The 17,698-nt window shown below is 33.8% G+C and overlaps 2 protein-coding genes across 3 annotated transcripts; both read right to left on the reverse strand.

Annotated features, from left to right (window-relative positions):
- Positions 1–2,550: 2,550 nt before the first annotated feature.
- LOC108220962 (cytochrome P450 705A5-like) lies at positions 2,551–12,140 on the reverse strand. Of its 2 annotated transcripts, XM_064094796.1 has the most exons (5): positions 11,694–12,140; positions 11,402–11,511; positions 10,753–11,270; positions 3,612–3,668; positions 2,551–3,510 (listed from the first exon to the last, which is right to left on the reverse strand). In XM_064094796.1, exons 3-5 carry the CDS (start codon positions 11,266–11,268, stop codon positions 3,340–3,342), a joined length of 744 nt encoding a protein of 247 aa, XP_063950866.1. In that variant the 5' UTR covers positions 11,269–11,270; positions 11,402–11,511; positions 11,694–12,140; the 3' UTR covers positions 2,551–3,339. The 2 variants fall into 2 exon arrangements, 1 of the variants encoding a protein (XP_063950866.1); XR_001806827.2 differs by lacking the exon at positions 10,753–11,270.
- A 519-nt stretch (positions 12,141–12,659) lies between these two features.
- On the reverse strand, positions 12,660–13,451 carry LOC108221182 (probable aspartic proteinase GIP2). The gene has a single exon (XM_017395079.2). The coding sequence runs from the start codon at positions 13,449–13,451 to the stop codon at positions 12,660–12,662; it is 792 nt and encodes a 263-aa protein (XP_017250568.1).
- Positions 13,452–17,698: the final 4,247 nt, after the last annotated feature.

A 17,698-nucleotide genomic window follows, 5' to 3' on the forward strand; every position in this document is an offset into this window, starting at 1 on the left:
ACAGACAGTGGACTCAATTGTAGTCTTCCTTTTCAGCGTTTGCCTAGAGCACCAAATAATACCAACCCTGAGAAGCTCGTCGATTTAGGCAAGGAAGCTACAACAGCATTGGTATGTAAATACTTCGTAATGCATCTGATGAATCTGATTACTGATCTATGTTGTCTGCAGTCATGTGGACTACACACTTGCATTTGACTAGTTTTGTCGGGTCATTAGATTTTACTCCCTACTTCCTATTAAAACTCGAATCAGAAATTATTGATCTGGCAGCTCTGAGTGAAAGCTGAGAAGTGTACACACACACACACACGCACTCAATAATCTTTGTCTTCCTGGTTAATTGTTTTTACTTGCTATAGAACATTTGAAAATGTTCTACTTCGATACACATTTATTATTATGATCTATTTATCGTATAATACCTTAATGCGACATATATTAACTTATACACACATCACTATCATTGTGATGAACGATAATCCTTTTCAATGCAGGTTAACTCTGTTACAAAACGTACTTCAGAAGGAGAGTTAAATGTTGATACGCCACCTATAGGTGGTGATAACGAAACTGCTGGAAAGACTACTGCAAAAAGAAAACGCTGGGACTGTGACCTTTGCTGCGTGATAACCAGTGCTGAAAGTGTTCTTCAGGCACATTTGAAAGGAAAAAAACATTTGGCAAAACTAAAGGCATCAAGTGAAACTGCTAAACCACCGACCTCTGGCGAAGACCATGGGAAAAGCATACAAGAGGACAATCTACCTAAATGAATTGACCATTGGTTTCGACAACAATTATGTAACTGTTTGTCGTTTATATTATCAATATTTAGACCCTTTTGTGTTTCACAATAGTGGCGGTTACTCCTCATTTACATGTCAAATTTCTATGGCATTTGAAAAGAAACCAAACTTTGTCAAATCCTTCACTTTTCAGTTTTAATAAAGTTTGTTTGACTTCTATCATCGATTATATTGATCTATGAGGTTTTACATTTGTGATCTGAGTTAGTATGGAATAAACAACTCTTCCGCTGCTAAGTATGGACATTGTGTCTGAGTACTGATGTGTTTGTAGCACAACTGTCTGATAGACTTTTTGAAGTCATTCTGCTACTCTCTTCCTCAATTTAGCAGAATCATATACGACCTATATACTACTAGTTACTTAAATGAAAAGACCATTAGTTCATATTACCACAGTGCTTGACAGTAGCGGGGGCTCATCCCTCATGTGTACTTGATAATTTCTATGGCATTTGGCAGCAGAAGTAACTCAAGTCGTTGGCTCATGATTTTATCTACCGATTTCATGTTATTATCCATGCTTGTCGCTGTTTACCATTCAACCAGTGTGGTTAATCCAAAAAACAGATACCAAAGTCCTGAAAATGCAAAATAATACGCAAATTTCCCATTACAAGTTTATTTAGACCACACTTTTGTAAGTACACCTAGAGGAGGGGTGAATAGGTGTAAATGGCTAACTATATCAGTTTTAAACTTTTACCGAATATTTCAGCTTACTGTTTTCAGATAAAGTGTGATTATAGCAGGCTATTATGCAAAACAGTAAAGTGCAGAAATGTAAATCAGACACAAGCAATTTTAGCCAGGTTCGACCCCTATGTCTAATGGTATACGTCCTAGTCCCTTACCAACTTGGTAAGAAAATATATTATTACTGAAAATTCCAACAATTACAAAATAATAATATATCTCCCTTTACCCAGTCATCTAAAGCAGCTTGCTGAAACCTTGAGCAGACAGAAAACCGCTCGACACTTTAGTCCCCTGTGCACCTGTTCTTGAACCCCTGAATTCCTTGAGCTTCCCTCCTTGAATTCACCTTGTTCCTCGAACCTTAGCACCTCAGACCTTGTGTAGACTAATTCTATCTAACTCCCCCTTTGTTCTATACCAAGAACCCCACTAGCTTTAGTGACTAACAAATACAAACTTTGAATGACAATGAGAGATTACAACTCAAACTATGCTATCTAATAAGATATGAATCGAATACACAATATAAGCTCAGAAGAGATTGAGAATGTTTTCAAGATCGTGAGTTGTTAACTATTTCTTGAAAACAGCAAGCCGTATATATACTGAAAGCTATAACGGCTATATTGAAACAAACCTCCATGAACGTTGCACTATGTGAACGTTGCAGGTTGTTTGTTAAATGCTATACTCCATAGATATAGATGACTGACTTTTAGAAAGACGTTTGAAGCAACAACGCCTATAAAAATGGGATAAGGAAGTGTGTAGAAAAGTTTTGTTTAAAAGCGTAACAACTTCCTTAATTTTAGGAAACGTTTTCATTTAAATAATCTGAGCTTATAATATGTATATTTAACTCATATAAAAATTAGAAAACGTACACCTTAAGTCCTATAAATTGTAGAAGTCAACAGCGGCAACTGTGTGAAGTGTTCTGCTTCTGTTAGGACCCTATTATAGCTTTCTATTATAAAACAGCTCGCTATAATTTTGTTATAGAAAATTTCTTGCAACGCAAGGTTAGAAATACAAAGCAGCAGGCTATAATAGTATAACTTAATCATGTCAAGCTAAAATAGGAAAATAGCTTGCTATATCTCTGTTACTTATAAAACCTGCAGGATTAGATTAACTACTCAATATAGCATGCTGTAACAGGTCAAATAAGTTATGTTAAGCTGAAATAATAGTAGCTTGCTAAAGTGTGTCATCATCAAAACTTGGGATTTACAACTTTATTCTCAGTTCCATGCATTGGTTCGGTTTTTCCATTCTATGATGGCAACTGGCAAACAACCTTTCATAGTTACTGTATTGCTAGCTTATCTTCAGAAAACCAAGTTGAACAACAAGTTGAGACGTAAAAGGACCAGCAATGCTGCTAGAACCTATGCAAAGTGTGCTTTGGAAACCACGACCAGATGAGCTACTCTATGCATTGAGATGCCGAAAAGTTTTGTCATATCAAGATCGTTAGCTTGGATCCCTGCGGGAAGCTCCCAATCAAAACTGTGAAGAAGTTGAGCCAGAGCAAGTTCAATAACTGCTGTTCCAAAAACAATAGCCGGACAACCTCTTCTACCAGCACCGAAAGGCAGCAACTCAAAATCTTGCCCCCTGAAGTCAGTATTGCTTCTTATAAACCTCTCTGGCTCAAAGCTTTCCGGATCTTTCCAGGATATAAGGTCCCTTCCTATAGCCCAGGCATTATCATAAAATCGGGTTTTTGCAGGAATGTCATATCCATCAATTTTCACATCTTCCATTGATTCTCTTGGGACAAGTACTGGCACAGGATGTAGTCGGAATATCTCCTTAATAATAGCTTTCATGTAATGCAAGTCAGGTGTAGATCACTCTCTAAGACAACTCTTCTTTTTCCAACAACTTTTCGTACTTCAGCTTGTGCCTTCTGCATAACTCGGGGGTTAACTATAAGCGCTGTCATCCCCCAATCTAAGGCTATGAATGTTGTATCGGTTACTGCTGCAAACATATCCTGCAATCACAACATAATGAATATCCGTATAAATTGAAAAATCTAATGCATAGTAAATATGTAAGATAGACAATGACAGAGGAGAAGGAAATGCTACTGACCAACATAATCGCTTTCAGATTATCCGTCGTGAGAGGCAACTCCGTGTCCTGATTCTTCTGAATTTCCAGAAATTAAGATATCAGTAAGGTCTTTGAACTCTCCTTTATCTTCATTTGGATTTAGATGTTCCTTGATTACCTCATCAAAGAACTCGTCAAAGCGCTTAAAAGTATTTTGAAGTTTTAATTTCATGCCATTGAGTGTGTAAATAAATTCCATTGAAGGAAAAAAGTCTCCCAAGTTAAATCCTCCAAGCAAAACCTAAATATGTAGGGCCCACGATGTAAATACGACGGATTTGTTCGTCATATATTGTGGTCTGATAAAATTGAGCAGTGGGGTCCACGTGGCTGACCTTACGACGGAAGTGATAACTTGCGACACAATTTAAATTGCTGATTATTTTTTTTAACTTCAGACGCTAGCAAAAACGACGGAAACTTTCCGTCATAAATGGTACTAATTACGATGAAAAAGGCGGAAAAAATCGGTCGTAAATGACCAAAATTGGTGTAGTTTGATAAAAAGCACCTTAATTTTGATGTCCTTATTTCATTCATCCTTTTCTAACATTTTTTTTGATATTTCGTACGTAAGTGTACCCAATTCATCTACCTAGCTAGATGACACTATTATATTACTATGTTTGCTTGTTCGTGAACCAAATACATATTTAATTTGGCACTTCCACCAACCCTTCTAACACATCCTCCGTGCTCTTTACGACCAAGGGCACACGACCATATGTAACTCCATAATCAATAACCATCTCCCTAATATATATATATATATATATATATATATATATATATATATATATAGATTCTCCAATTTTTACATAAAATATTTTTCACTAGTTGGCAAAAAATGAGCTGATCTATTAAGTCTATCTACTCTCACCCATATGACAACATAATTCGACTTGATTTTAGGTAATCCAACATCAAAATCCATCATGACATGCATGTTCCATTTCTATTCTGGAACTTCTGATGGTTGCAATAATCCATTAGGCCTTTAATATTCTGCTTTCACTTTTTGACATGTTAAACATCTTATTCACCCATTCTGTAGTCCCTCATTTCATGTTTGGCAACCAATACTACTTATTTATGTCCTTATACATTTTTATACTCTAGATGAATAAACATCTCGAATAATGAGATTTTTCAATATCTCTTCCTTCAACTTTGGGTTACCAAATACGAGAAGCCAATCTCTTAATTCATTGACTCTCTTTTGGACTCTTGTATTCATCTTCAATTAACTCGGACCTTCTTTCTTCTACTATTCTTTCTTGAAATTCTAGGCATTTTCTAGCAACTCAGGTCCTACGATCACTTCGAAACATCTATCCTCAGTTTAAACACGAATTAATCAAAGTTCTTTCGGGTGACATGCATAGATTTGTGTCTATGTAAGGCAAGTGTTCTATCTCCCTCTTCTATCCACATATTTGATTTCATATCGATTTTTCTTTTAAAGACCGAACAAAAGAAAGTGGCAGGACGAATATCATTAGTTCGATTTCAGCACCATGCTCGAGTAAAGAGTTTTGACATTTTTTCCCATATAGCTAAAGTAGGTTTAAATTAATTAGATTGGTTGTACCCTAAAAATGAATTTTGTCTTGTTAAACAGATTTAGACTTTTGGTTATTAACATAATTTCCACTCTTCAATTACAAAAATAACAAATGATGTTGTGATAATTAAGGATATCTATATAATTCTTGTATTGTTTCATAACGTGAAAGTGAACCTTAATCAGCTTGTCCACATATTCTGGATATTTATAAAAAGACATGTGAAGCTATTATAATTAGCTAAAAAGTTAAAATTTATGTCGGAGGAGGCTGGCCTAAAGTTACCTGGTTCTATGATAGTTTCAAATTAACTTTTTTCCTTTTGCCAAGTAACTTTTTTGTCTCTTACGCATCTTGATTAAACAAATAATTTAAATGATAAACGAGATGGCAAATCTTGAGATTAACTAATTTTTTTATTCCACCTTATCTCATATATATTAAAACAAATTATGTCATTTTTTAAAATTTTATAAAAATAAAAGTACACTCCTCACCAATATAAAATGCTTATATTTAGATGAGATTTGAGTTTGGATTGAAATTTTTATAATCAATTCAAATAGATGAATAAACTCTTCTAAAACATTAAGTCCCAATATTGGCCCACCCACTAATATTAGGTATAGTGTAGGTCATTTCTGTTAAGTATTATATAAAGATAGGGAAAGGGATGTAGCTCAATTCCGCAGCATGCCCAATATTGACTCACCCACTAATATTAGGTATAATGTAGGTCATTTCTGTGAGGTATTATATATAGATAGGGGAAGGGGTGTATATCAATTCCGCCGCCCTCGCTGTTCAGACACTCTGCAACACACATGTTCAGACAAAATAACACATCTCAATATTTTGGCCTTTCTGTATATAATTATATTGTTAGTGCTATTTCACTAGCCAACAATTATTCAAATCATATGTTGTGGTTATGTACTCTCTTTGGCATGATTAACAATATCAGGTAAGTTGTACTCAAATATTGAAGTGATTTGTGAAATCATATATTAGATGTGATTAACTATAATTCTATTATAATGTTTTTTTATTTTTAGTTAGAATAATTATTATTGAATTTATTATTCTTGTGTCGTTTTTTTTGAAAGGATTATAGCTGGAGAAGTATGGAAAATAATGAACAAAATGCTCCAAGAATATGCAATTGTTTGATGATTAAAATATTCTTGGAGCATTTTCTTCATTATTTTCCATACTTCTCCAGTTATAATCCTTTAAAAAAAACGACACAAAAATAATAAATTCGATGATAATCGTTCTAGCTAAAAATAAAAAAACATTATAATAGAATTATATTTAGTCACATCAAATATATGATTTCACAAATCACTTCAATATTTGAGTACAACGTACCTTATATTGTTAATCATGCCAAAGAGAGTACATAACCACAACATATGATTTGAATAATTGTTGGCTAGTGAAATAGCACTAACAATATAATTATATATTGAAAGGCCAAAATATTGAGATGTGTTATTTTCTAAAGTGACTGAACAGGTGGGTGGGCGGCGGAATTGATGTACACACCTTCCCCTATCTATATATATTACCTCACAGAACTGACCTACACTATACCTAATATTAGTGGGTGGGCCAATATTGGGCCAGCTGCGGAATTGAGGTATACCCCTTTCCCTATCTATATATAATACCTAACAGAAATGACCTACACTATACCTAATATTAGTGGGTGGGCCAATATTGGGCTTTAATGTTTTAGAAGAGTTTATTATTCTATTTGAATTGATTATAAAAATTTCAATCCAACTCAAATCTCGTCTAAATTTAAGCATTTTATATTGTTGAGGAGTGTATTTTAATTTTTATAAGAATTTAAGAAATGACATAATTTGTTTTAATATATATGAGATAAGGTGGAATAAAAAATTAGTTAATCTCAAGATTTGCCATCTCGTTTATTACTTAAATTATTTATTTAATGAGGATGTAAGAGACAAAAAAAGTTACTTGGCAAAAGAAAAGAAGTTAATTTGAAACTATCATAGAACCAGGTAACTTTAGGCCAGCCTCCTCCAACATAAATTTTAACTTTTCAGCTAGCTAATTATAATAGGTTCGCATGTCTTTTTTTAAATATCCAGAATATGTGGACAAGATGATTAAGGTATGAAACAACACAAGAATTATATAAATATCCTTAATTATCACAACATCATTTGTTATTTTTGTAATTGAAGAGTGGAAATTATGTTAATAACCAAAAGTCTAAATCAGTTTAACAAGACAAAATTCATTTTTACCCTACAACCAATCTAATTAATCTAAACCTACTTTAGCTATATCGGAAAAAAATGTCAAAACTCTTTACTCGAGCAGGGTGCTGAAATCAAACTAATGATATTCGTCCTGCCACTTTCTTTTGTTCGGTCTTTAGAAGAAAAATCGATATGAAATCAAATATGTGGATAGAGCCTGCTACCCGCCACAATAGCAAGTGTACTGGCTTAGAGCACTTGTTTTCTTTTGCTAACAAATGACTACTTGACTTCCCAATTATAGCAAATCTTGTTAAGTACATATTAACAATCTCATGGGAGACCCCAATTTAATGATTAAATTAAAAAATGTTTATTAAATATATATATAGATTTGTTATAATTTTTCAAAATAGTCAAAAATCACAGAGATGTATTTAGATTAATGGCTTCACATTGTTTAGAACTAAATAGTTAAAATTGATCAATTTGATAGGCATAATTATTTTTCTAAAGACTACATTTAATTAAATCTTACCTATAATATATAAAACTAGTATCACTAGACAATTTCAAATTAATTTTATATTTGCTATACCAAACAATAATATTAAAATAATAGAAATTGTTATTAATTAAAATTTTAAAAACAAACAACCACTTGTATAAACGAAAACAAGTCTCGGTTACTCATAGAAATAAAGTTTTGATCATCCAACATTTTTATGCGATCAAATATCAAGATTAAAAGTTAAAAGGTATACGAATATTCACCACAAAAAAGCAGGACAAAACCGACCACGTAAAATCGATCGCCGTGTCGGGATAAAATCGACGGGCACAAATCGGTCGGTTTTAACGAAAATCACGTTGTATTTAATACTATATTAGAACTTGTAAAAACTTGCATGAGTTAAAGAGTATGACACATATTTTGAGATTTTTTTTTTTGGCAAGGTGGACACTTAAAATGGGATGGAGGGAGTAATTGAGAAATATTTTATATTATAACTTATAACATGCATGTATGGGTGTGTAGTGAGTCGTTCATTGTTGACTTGAGTGGAGAACTCGCAGAATCTGTGATTCATATTTATCAAGACGATTTAGAAAGGCCGGTGATCTTGGTTGTAACAAATATATATATGAAGGTTCAAATGTGTGAAGGTTGGATCATAATTTTCATTTGTCACAATCATATACACATCTAAATACATTTAATTCCCAAACCTGTTTGGTGACAATTTATACAACTACAGCAGATATCAGCTTTATTAACACACCGACATCGAAAGTTAATGTTAATCCAAGTTTGAGTGTCGTATATAGCATGAGACATAGTTATTTATTTAATTTGCTCATTCATTCACACAAAATCGTATAATTGTATATTTCATATCAAAAAAATATGAGAATAATTTATAATTTTTTTTTATTTTATTCTAGGATTGATCGTGATGGATATGTATCGCTGCTAGATCTCTGATTATAACATCTTCAAGAATGCTGAATAAGCGTACTACAATATTCAGTTTTTTATGAAACAATAATGTAATAATATTTGAGATTATGCTCAAATCTTATAGACTATGAGGATATCATCCGGATTATGTTTATTTTGGATGATATTTTATTTTATTTTATTTATTCTTCATTTGGGATTATTTGATAGTTTGATTTTCTATTCTAAATCAAAAAAATTATTTTACTACGCCACAAAAAACTAACTACAATATCAATTAAAACACCCGTGCGCGGAGCGCGGGAAAAAAAAACTAGTTTTTATATAATAGTCAAATCATGCAGAAAATAAGCTTAGGCTTTATTTTGGATTGGCGATGAAAATTGATATCGTGTTAGAAAAAGTGTTGGTAAAAAAAGAGTTGTTACAAAAATTAGACTATTTGGTAATAATTTTAATTTTTGTATATTTTATATTGTAATATGGATAAAATGATTTTTTTTGATAATATTTAATATTGAAATAAAAAAATATAAAAAAGCTTATTTTAATAGTATGATTATATTCTCTAAAATCATTTTCTTGACTAGAAACTCCTTTTAAAAAGAATTCATTTTTAAAATTTATCTGTTTTCAACAAAAAGCTGTTGTCGCATCAAAGTAGGGCAGAAACATTTGATATCCTTCTGTTGGTCTAAATTTTTATAAAAAAAAATTAAAAGGACAATTTGGAACTTAATCTAGTAAAAGAATACATGTAGAACACCTCTCAATAAAAATATGGTAGTATTAGAGCAAGTTCAATGGTTGATGGAAAATGGTTATAGTCATTACTATATTATGACATCAAAAGATGATTTTTGATGTTAAAATAATATTTGTACTCCCTTGCCAGTTCTATTTTACAATCAAATAAATTCATATTTAGAAAACATTTTACCCAATTCATTCAATTTAATTTAAAATGGATCTACTTGTATTTCATTATTAATTATTCGATAATGTGTCAAAGGATATGACTATAATCATTTTTGATCTTATATATAAGCCTAAGTGTTCGTTATAGATAATCATTTTTTATCCATCAATGTTTAGTAATGCATTGTAGATGAGTTTTTTTTTTATTTTAATCCTATTTTATAGTTATAAGACTAAGGGACTGTTTGGATGGCACATAGGGATGGGAATCGGAAATTGGAAATATGGGAATGGGAAAGGGGGGAATCGGGTTTGGGAATGAGGTTACCAGAGTTGTTTGGATTGTCTTGGAATCGGATTCCATTCACCAATGAAGCTGTTTGGATTACCCTGGAATGGGAATGGGTGAAAATTATTTTAAATTATTAAAATTGATTATAATATTTAAAATCAGCTTATTTGTCTTAATTAATTATTTTTTAAAGGGTAAATGATATAAAATATTAATAATTCAAACGCCATGAAGAAAATTTTTTTTAATTAAAAATACTCTCTTCATTCTAAAATAAAGTCGTTTTTGACTTTTACACATAATTTGAGGCGTAAAAAAACATAATTTTACCCATTATTTTTTAATTTTCCTTTTTTATTATTTGAGGCGTAAATGTGCTGAACCCTCCAACCCAGGTAAGACATATATAAACTGCAAATCCGGTGAACAGACACCCAAAACATTCATTGCAAGATGACCCTTTCTAGTACGATACCTTTCCCTATCTTTAGAAGGCGCTTGAACACTCACATAAGTATCATTTAAGGCTCCAAGACAATTCTACATCAAAATATTATATAAATTCACATAAGTACCATCTAAGGCTCCAAGATAATTTTACATCATAAATAAAAATAATCAATGAAGCAAAGTGATATTATATTACCTTAAAATTTTTCCACCTTCTATCAGCACATCCTTCGGTCATTGGTGAAGGTTTCTTGAGCAAATGGACATGTAACTTCAAGACAGCTAGAAGGCAACGATTAAATTGTCTACTTATGGTTTCCCCACTCCTCACAAAATAATTTCCAATTGTTCTATTCTTTTGGTGATGAGCTAAAATGTAAAAAAAAATTGCAACCGTCTCGTTTAAGCTCATCTTTTTAGTTACCCTTAAATCTTCGATATCTCTAAGCATCTCACAAAGCACATTAAATGTGGACCTATTCTTACGAAGTTCATTTATACATCCAATATCACTATCTTTTATCAAGCTATTTAGATTAGCTAGTCTATGAATCATTCTATCCCTAATCCTCTTCCGAAAATAAGATTCACTCAATAGTGTTATCCCCATCAAATACCAAGGAACAAAAATAACGAAAAACTTGATTATCATTATGTTAACTTGAAGCTTCAACAATATTCTTCTTCTTTGTGTCACTCTTAAACGAGCCATTACTACAAAATACATATGCAAGATATGTGAGACTAAAACATATATTACCCACTTGTCTATAATACATTCCTATACAAATCTTAACAAAGAGTATATTGCAGCAAACATACAATGAAATGAATTTAAGCCTAACCTTAATTGTTTTAATTGTTTCAAGTTGGGAAGGTGAAGAATTCAAATTGAGATATTGCTGTAAGATCTTTCTCTTGAATTTGAAGCCGAACCGTAGCAGTGTCCAAGGGTCTGCACAGTATAATACAAATTAAATATAAAAGATAACAACTTTGAATTCAATTGGGCATTTAATCAAACACCTTGTTACCAAACTGCTGAGTAAATTCATAATAAATTGGCATAACTGCCGAGTAAAATTCACAAATATATGCATATATAATACGTATACATATGGTGAGAGTTATGTGTACCTTCAAAAGAGTCGTGATTACAGAGTTATATGGCTGAGAGAGATGGGGAGAGAGATTGGAAGAGAGTGAGACAGAGAGAGGGGGGATAGATTCATAGAGAGAGACACGCACGATATCTAAAGAGACGGAGGGCGAGAGAGTCAGGGAGAGAGGGGGAGAGATTGACGAGGATGAAGTAAAAGGGAGGATATGGGAGACATCGAGTGGGAGAGACGATCGGCTGAAGTGTGAGGTTTGTCGGGTATGGATTTCCGGTAACCCAGGTACCGGTAGGGTTTGTGTTAACCAGCAAGTATGCGGGTTACTATTCCTGTTTGTAAAAAATCTAATCCAAATATTCTGTTATGGAATGAGAAGCCCATTCCGATTTACCGGGCCCGTAAACCCCAAACCTAACAGGCCCTAAATATAAATATGCAATGGACTTGCTCTTACAATGTCTAATTCCCAAACCCAAATTTTGAGTCCATTCCACCAAACTAAGATACAATAACATTAATCTTTAAACTGTACCAAACTAATACTAACCATCGATCAGCAATGTCTAATTAAACAGTCTTATAAAACTCCTCCATACAAAGCAATATTAATCCCAGTGAAACAATGTTCATTTGAGTCCAACCAGAACCTACTTCTAGTAAATTTACAGGACTCTAGACTGGCTGCATGTTGCATTTCGAGTTAAAAGTGAAGAGCTAGTCCCTACCTTGGAAGAAACAAGATCGAACTCGATAAGATAATTCTCTAGTTGATGCGCTCCTATGACAACTGAAGTTCTTGGAAATTTCCCTCCATCCACAAATGCCAGGCATAATACCTCTTCATTCACTGATAGCATCGAGTTGGCTCCGTAAAGTCTGCACTCATTCTTGCCCCCTGCAAAACCAATATCGATATGTGGCACTGCAGGTCCTGTCTTGCTTTTAGGTATGTCTGTGGCATTGAAACACATGTCCAAGGGTCCATCTACTCTTTCATCTTCCTGTGAGCTGCAGCCTCAGTAAAAGCAGTAACGAAAACCGTATAGAGGGAAGTCTGTAAACTTGTGAAAGGAGATAGGGTACTAAATGTAGTACCCCCGAAGCCATCTTTGTTGATGGATAGTAAAGAAGCATTAAGAGGGACAAGTTTCTGATCGATATTAATAGATTTAATATCTACAAAATATTCGTCGTAAGGGTCAGTTATAATGTTAATTTTGTCAGTGTCAACAGGGTAACTGACAAGTTTTGTGGTGATCAATTTCTTAGCAATGTTTTTATAGTATGGTGGAAATATGTATGGCCCTCCGCCTACAAACATGTGGCCGTGTATAGGACTAGAGGGCAAACAAAGAGCAAATTTATGAGGTAAATTGAACTGGCTTGACATATGTGCAGGCAAGGATGTAGTTGTATTTACGAGGCCTATCATACCTTTGGTTCCACTGGCTAGATTATCCAAGAGATCGGAACATGAAAATGGAAACGGTTCAGGGGACTTGTAGGTTAATCCAACTGATACACCATTTGTAGACTCGACAAACAAGGCATCCTCTGCTAAGCTGTTATTAATATCTTGAGCAGCGAATTGATTGGCATACGTGACAGCACATCCATTGTTAATGCAGCGTGGTGGGACAGGGATTAGAAGAGCGCAGTTCATGCAATCATAGCCTTTATACTTTCTACATTTTTCAGTGTTGCAACTGATGGACTTATAGGTTGGTATATCAAAGTCATCACAACTGAACCAGGTGTGTTGGCCACCAAGATCCATCGCCAGGTTTATGTTGTTGTCTTGCTTGGAAATGTTTAAAGTAGTGTAGTACTGGATACAGGAATTACACGGATATACTCCAGACTGGAGTGCTTCCGTGTATTTCCTTACCGGAAAAATAAGGGCAGTGGGCTGTGTTTTTTCGACTACAGCAGCATTTGAAACCGAAAAAATGGTAAACACGAAGAACAAGATAATTAGACCACTGTGGATTGAAGAAGACATTGATGTAATGATATGTATTCCTAGTACTGAAGAGTAACACTTATAGAAGAGTAGTCTCCAGATCTGTCAAGAATCTAGTCATGTGCTGGACACACAAGGTGACAACTGAGGGAGTCTTGCATGAGTGGAGTGCCATTTTTTTTATTGCAACTGACTACCAGAAAAGAAGGATATGGAAGACCAGATATGGTATGAACACATTTGAACAGAGTCCATAAATGGCCTTCAGAGTATCTATATTTGTTTTTTCGGAGAGTCAAAATTGTCCCTAAAATAATGAATCCATTTCATTGGGTATTTTTTTAATTATTGTTTTAGTCATGTGTTTGCTACTTAAATACTATTCAAGCTATGTGAAAGGGCATTGTCTCTGGGACGGATTTAGCAAGGGACATGGAGGATCTAGATGGGCCTCTGCCCGCCCCCTTCCAAGTCAATACAGAAAGTCAGCACCCATGGACTTTGTCGAGATCCACACCCACATATATCTACAACACCACTAGTATGACTATTGACTTCTACTGAAAGCAAGTCAGCTTGCAATTTTTTGTGGACTAAGCAAAAACCAGCAAATGACTTAAAGATGCAACATGCATGTTTCTTTCTGTTTACACGCAGAAAACCCTAAGCAAGAACGAACAAAAGCATACATGAAGTCAGTGCATGAATACAGACGTATAATTGTTTGATTTTTAGTTTAAATCCGATGATCAGGACTAATCTCCTTTGACTAAACTGCATAATAATCCGGAATATTCAATCAGTTCTTCATGGAGTCATTCTGAATTAATGTCTTATATTGTACTGCATTGTTGGTTTTCGCCGAAATTATCACCCCAAAGTCCAAACTTATAGGTACAATGAGTACTGTACCGTTCAACAATCAATTATAATGTCTTGATATAAAGAAATTGACAAGTGCAGTAACAATAATTGTAATATTGTGCTTATAAATGCATTTAAATCTACTTAACTTTCCGATCATTTTCTTCAAAATTTCAGTATGGTCAGAAGTTAAGACCTGGGTTCCAACTGTAAGTTCACCAGAAACTTACTCCTATTTGGATTTCTGTCATAAGTTTGCTGTGCCTGACATTTTTTTCAGAAGTTTTTCATCGTAAATGATCATATTTGCTGCAGTCCATGCGTAGTTAAGTAGATTCAAATACTTCTGTAAGCAAATTTTACTAATGTGTTCTAAATTTGCTATCTCCTTTGCATTGAATTGTGGTGGATTGTTAAACGAATCGGTACGCCTTAGACTCAGTATGAGTATACCAGGCATTCTATCACATATAATCAAATGGAACAGATCAGTTCTTGTTGCTTGAAAAAAATTGGCTCCCAGGAAGGTTGATAATTAAATAGTTATGCCTTATGATAAGCACTTCAACAAAGTCAAGTACAAATGACAATAACTTTGAAGAAAAACCAATTTGAAAAGAAATTAAAGAGTCTATTCATCAAATGTCCTCACCGGACTCGAACTAGCTATAATGGCAATTTCCTTGAAATCTAGATGACGCGAGACTGGCTGCAGGTTGTATTTCGAAATGAAAGTGAAGTGCTAATCCTCAGCTTTGAGGAAACGAGATCAAACTCGATATGATAATGCTCCATTTGATACGCTCCTATGACAATTGAACTAGTTGTAAATGGTGCACCCACAAATGCCAAGCATTAGACATCGTTGTTTACCGAGACCATTGAATTAGCACCATAAAATCTCCAATGTGTGTTGCCTGTCAGACCAATATCTATATATGGCACTACAGGTCCTGTCTGGCTTCTGGCTATTGATTTAGATTCATAACATGCTCCAAAGGGTGCCACGGATTCTACTCTTTTCATCTTTCTGATCACTGCTGCCTTGTTAAAAGCACTAAGAAGAGCCTCATAGATGGAAGGCCTTAATATTGTATAAGTAGTAGTAGTACTTAAAGCAGTACCCTGGAGCCATCTTTTTCGATGGATAACGTCAGACAACAAAACTAACATCAGACAACACTGATCAGACAACGGACGCTGAAAAAAGTGTTGGCCGAAAACAAGAGACAACGGTTTATTTTCATCATCAAATAAATATTGTCTAACACCTACAACCTACAACGGTTAAAAAACTTGTTTACAAAATTCAATCAGATAACGGTATCTTAACTGTGGTATTGTATAATAATGCATGATAGACAACTGTTTTCGGTGCTATTGTGTGAAGAAACCTCATACAATATTCCAAGAAACCGTTGTTAATATGATACAAGTGTTTTTTTTGTTGTGTTGTCCATAAAAATTCATACAATAGTTTCATATAGTGTTGTGTGACTGGGAAGCTAACAGGCAAGTGTTTTTGTTAGCATCGTATCATGGCCTTATAGATAAGCCTCTACTAACTAATAAAATGTTGTCTGACTGAATGAATTTTAAGAAAATAAATGTACATGAGAGAGTGCAAAGATTCAAAAGTCCTAACCAAAGTTATAACAAAATAATCAATTTCTTGATAGTCATAGGTTTTTCTTGCATGAGATCAAGAATTGATCAAGGAAATTCGAATTTTTAACTCATAAAAATGAAAATTTATTATTCAACGGTTTCCTTCCCATAAACCGTTGTATACACTATTTTTATACAACGGATTTTTCGTCAAGCGTTGTTTGAGCCTAATTCAGACAATAGATCTCCAAACATGGCATCTATATTTTAAACACTACCATCAATCCCCCTTACTCTGCTTTCTACTCACCCGGTTTGTCTTTATTTTTCGACTTTTTTTTAATCTCTATGGCCATATTTTTGGGCCTGGACTTTTTGTGAATCTCTACGCGTTTCTGTTCATTTGGTATTTTTTAATGTTTAATTCAAGTCAAAAAGGCACTTATTTATATCCATCACAACAACCATGCCAGAGATTTGAATGATATTCTGTTGAACATGGTACGTCTTCTCGTCCATGATTGTATTACAAATAGTAGCTTGCAAGAGTTTTTATACTTCACTGATGATAGGAGCAAGATGCTGATGTTGTTCCTTATGTTGTTAATAGTACTTTGAAGTCGGCAAACATTTTACTTGATGAACTCAATCCCCATTTCTCAGACTGTGGCGTAGGTGCTCTAACTCTAAATACAGAAAGACTGGTATGTTGATAGAGCTCACAACTGCTACAATTTATTGTATATGAATGACGTGAAACCATGGAAGATGGCACACTGGTATATCTTGAACTCGAAACATACTCCTCAATCACATTAATTTCTTTGTATGAAAAGCATATCAAGAACTTTTCAATGCATTACAGGTGGTTGCAGTAGATTCACTTCCAAAAGAGATAGTAAGAGGGCTCCATCTGAAACAAAACAATGCAATGAGAGGATTGTTGCTGGGCTGGGTAGTTGAAAAGCTCAAAAATGACTCTTGTAGTCACCTATGCCTCTCTAGATGCTACCATTTATTGTATGTATTTTAGGTCTTTATATATTTGGGATTTTCCACCCTCAGGGGAAATATTTCTGGATGTTAGATCGTATATGTGATTTGGTTGTAACAATGGTTATTGCGTTATGAAAATTGTTGTTTACAAATTTTTTGGCTTATTAATTACATTCTCTAGCTTAGTTTAATCGAGTTGTGTTAATCATTGTCTATTATGTTTTTAGAGGCATTGTCATATAAAACATGATACAATAACCATTATTCCTTAAAAACATTGCCTCATAAAACTGGAAATAATGATTTCTTGTTACAAAATTAAACCATTGTCCAAACAAATGACTTGCAATAATGATGAAACACAAACAATTGTTAGAACATGTAAACGACCACCAACTATCTAAAAGAAAACCAATGTCTGACATAACTAAACACAATAACCTCACTAATTAAAATTTTGTTAGAAGGGGCCTTACACAAGTGGGCTCATGTTCGAAACCCGTTGTACAAGAGAGGAAAGAACGAGCTTCTCTATTTCAACAACCGTTGTATTATCCTCTTTCCAACAAGTCTTCCGAGCTACTAAAACTGTT

This window comes from Daucus carota, chromosome 5 (assembly GCF_001625215.2).
Source record: "Daucus carota subsp. sativus chromosome 5, DH1 v3.0, whole genome shotgun sequence".
Classification (NCBI taxonomy): Eukaryota; Viridiplantae; Streptophyta; class Magnoliopsida; order Apiales; family Apiaceae; genus Daucus; species Daucus carota.

Excerpts from the sequence above, each read along its gene's own strand:
- LOC108220962 (XM_064094796.1), bottom strand. The coding sequence starts at position 11,268 with ATGGCTCGTTTAAGAGTGACACAAAGAAGAAGAATATTGTTGAAGCTT. Across the intron at positions 3,669-10,752 it reads GAAGGTGGAAAAATTTTAAG|AAGAATCAGGACACGGAGTT; the intron begins GTAATATAATAT and ends CTGGAAATTCAG. Across the intron at positions 3,511-3,611 it reads ATCTGAAAGCGATTATGTTG|GATATGTTTGCAGCAGTAAC; the intron begins GTCAGTAGCATT and ends TTGTGATTGCAG.
- LOC108221182 (XM_017395079.2), bottom strand. The coding sequence starts at position 13,451 with ATGGATCTTGGTGGCCAACACACCTGGTTCAGTTGTGATGACTTTGAT.